The sequence below is a fragment of the Corvus brachyrhynchos genome, unplaced genomic scaffold (genome assembly GCF_000691975.1).
Source record: "Corvus brachyrhynchos isolate BGI_N302 unplaced genomic scaffold, ASM69197v1 scaffold381, whole genome shotgun sequence".
Classification (NCBI taxonomy): domain Eukaryota; kingdom Metazoa; phylum Chordata; class Aves; order Passeriformes; family Corvidae; genus Corvus; species Corvus brachyrhynchos.
This window is the reverse complement of record NW_008236219.1, coordinates 197,123-199,292: the sequence shown is the minus strand read 5'-3', so window position 1 is coordinate 199,292 and position 2,170 is coordinate 197,123. Positions and strand designations below refer to the sequence as shown.

At 47.4% G+C, this 2,170-nt stretch overlaps 1 protein-coding gene across 3 annotated transcripts in view; it reads right to left on the bottom strand.

Annotated features, from left to right (window-relative positions):
• Window positions 1-2,170, bottom strand: part of KIF3A (kinesin family member 3A) — a 22,080-nt gene that overhangs the window by 11,846 nt on the left and 8,064 nt on the right. For 2 of the 3 annotated variants that reach the window (XM_017746795.1, XM_017746787.1), the window contains 2 exons: window positions 1,936-2,110; window positions 834-923 (listed from right to left, as the gene is read on the bottom strand). In XM_017746795.1, the coding sequence (XP_017602284.1) occupies window positions 834-923; window positions 1,936-2,110 (265 nt within the window). The remainder of the gene's footprint in view (window positions 1-833; window positions 924-1,935; window positions 2,111-2,170) is intronic. The other variant, XM_017746782.1, reaches the window with a different exon arrangement.

Below are 2,170 nucleotides of genomic sequence, written 5' to 3'. Positions count from 1 at the left end.
TGTGGGTGCTTCAGGAAGGCAATTTGAATGTCAAAATAAGTTTACTAGAGAAGCTGGAAGTTGGGATGTACCACTGGGCTTGATTTCTCTACTATACATAAGGAATTACTAGCAGGGTTCTAGGAGAACAGCAAGCTCCCAAGAAGCCACAGCATCTCATGGTACACAGTGACCTGCAGTTCCACGTTCAGCAACATCTCCTGGAGTTTAGATGATACACAGCAGTTGAACACTGATGTGGGACCAAGGAAACTTCACCATGGGATTTGCAGACTGCTCCCAAAAAAATTACGTGCAGCTCCCATTAAGCTTTTCAGCTAGCACAAAGACGCCCAAACGTCACTTTTCCCTCTATCAGTATAAAATAGGACACCAGAAGAGTCAGTTACTGAAGATCCATAAGACAGATGAATCCTTTGCCTAAACCACAGCCAAAATTCCCCTCCAATCATACCCATGGCTATAAAAACCACATCTGCCTACAAACAATCTTTGGTGTCTTCTTCCTCCCACCTCTGTGAGCAGGGGAAGTTCCACATCACCAGTCACAAGCCATATGCAGCCACCTTGAGGCACTCAGGGAGCCACCACAAAGGAGGATATCACCACAAGCACAGCTACCCGAGTGGAAGCAGGTACTACACAGGTTTGGAGCTGTCCATCCACGGAGACGGCACCAAAGGGCTTAGTTTCTAGGAGAGGCATGATAATTGCAGCGGCATAGGGCAGCTCTACAACTCCTCTTGTCCCTGCCTGGCTCTGGCTACACTTCCTACGCCAGCTCGTGGATAAGAGGAGACTAGTGGCACTGACAGGAATCTCTACTGCCTTACCCCGCCGCTTCTTCCGCTTCTCCTCTCCAATCTCCCCATCTTCATCCTCCTCTTCAGAATCACTGGTTTCAGAACCAGAGATCTCTTCCCCTAGAAGAGAAGAGTGTGCTTTTATCAAAAGCTTTCCTTCGCCTCCTATCAGCTTGTTACTGGGACAGGAGCATTTGTCCAAACACAGCAGTGCCTGACATCAGCTGACAAGCACCTGCAGAAGTCCTTAACTGTTAAGCAGGCAGACAGCTTGCCATGGCTCAGGAAACTTAAGGACAATCAAGATAAGTAACTGAATGCTGTGATGTCAGTGTGTACATATTAAAGCTCAAGAGGCTGCTTTCTATGGAAAAAAAAAGCATCTTTGCACAGCTGAAGTGACAAAGTTTTCCTAGCAGGATTCTACCATACCTTCTCTTCCACCTCACACTTCTATCTCAGATGAAAGAAAAAGAAGCATTACTGACCATTTCCTGCTTCTCCTGAATGGGGCAGACACCAAACAGCAAGTCATGTTGGAATTACTGCTACAGCTGTTCTGTGCTGTATCTCTGGAGAGAGATGTTGTGACAAGGTCACTGTTTAGCAAGCATCTCTCTACCAGGGTCGCTCCATGTTGATGGACTAAAAGTGACACAAGGCTATGAAGTTACATGGCTTAAAGAAGCTTCTTGTTGCTCTACAGTTTTTGAAACCCCAGTTCCAGCTCCACAAATTTGGTTCATTCTTCCCCCTGATAAATGCATCCCTCCTCCCCAATCAGAGAAAAAGTGTGACCTTTTGTTACAGTCCAGTTTATCTCCCTGTACCATGTCAGCCGTGTCCAGAGCCCCCGTGCTTGCTAGGGAAACCCAAGGAAACTGCCAGCCTGGAGGCCACCACTCACCCTAGTGCCAAGTGCCACCTAGTGGGAAAGCCAGGCCCCCACAAGCAGCCTTAGACACACCTCTCCTGGCATCCAGCTCAGCATAAAAAACCAGGACACGGACCTGCACCAGCGGCCAACCTCGCGTGATAATTCAAGTAGCAAAGAATGTTCCCATTCAAACAGAACAATCGAATTCAAATGGAACTGTGCAGAGAGGAACACAAGGGGAAAGGAGAGTCTCACCTTCTTCCAGTTTTTTCTTAAGCTCTTCAATTTCTTTTTGGAACTGGCGGAGCATAGCATCCTTGGGATCCTCATTAATCCTGGCCTTGTTCTTTATGTTCTTGGCTCTGTTTGCATACCTGAGAGTGCTGATGGTTTCATCATAGTTGTAGTCTGCTGGTCCAATGTTTGCACACTGCAACACGTGGAGACCGAGTTACTGGAGGACAGTATCAGAGCCCAGCACAAGGTACTG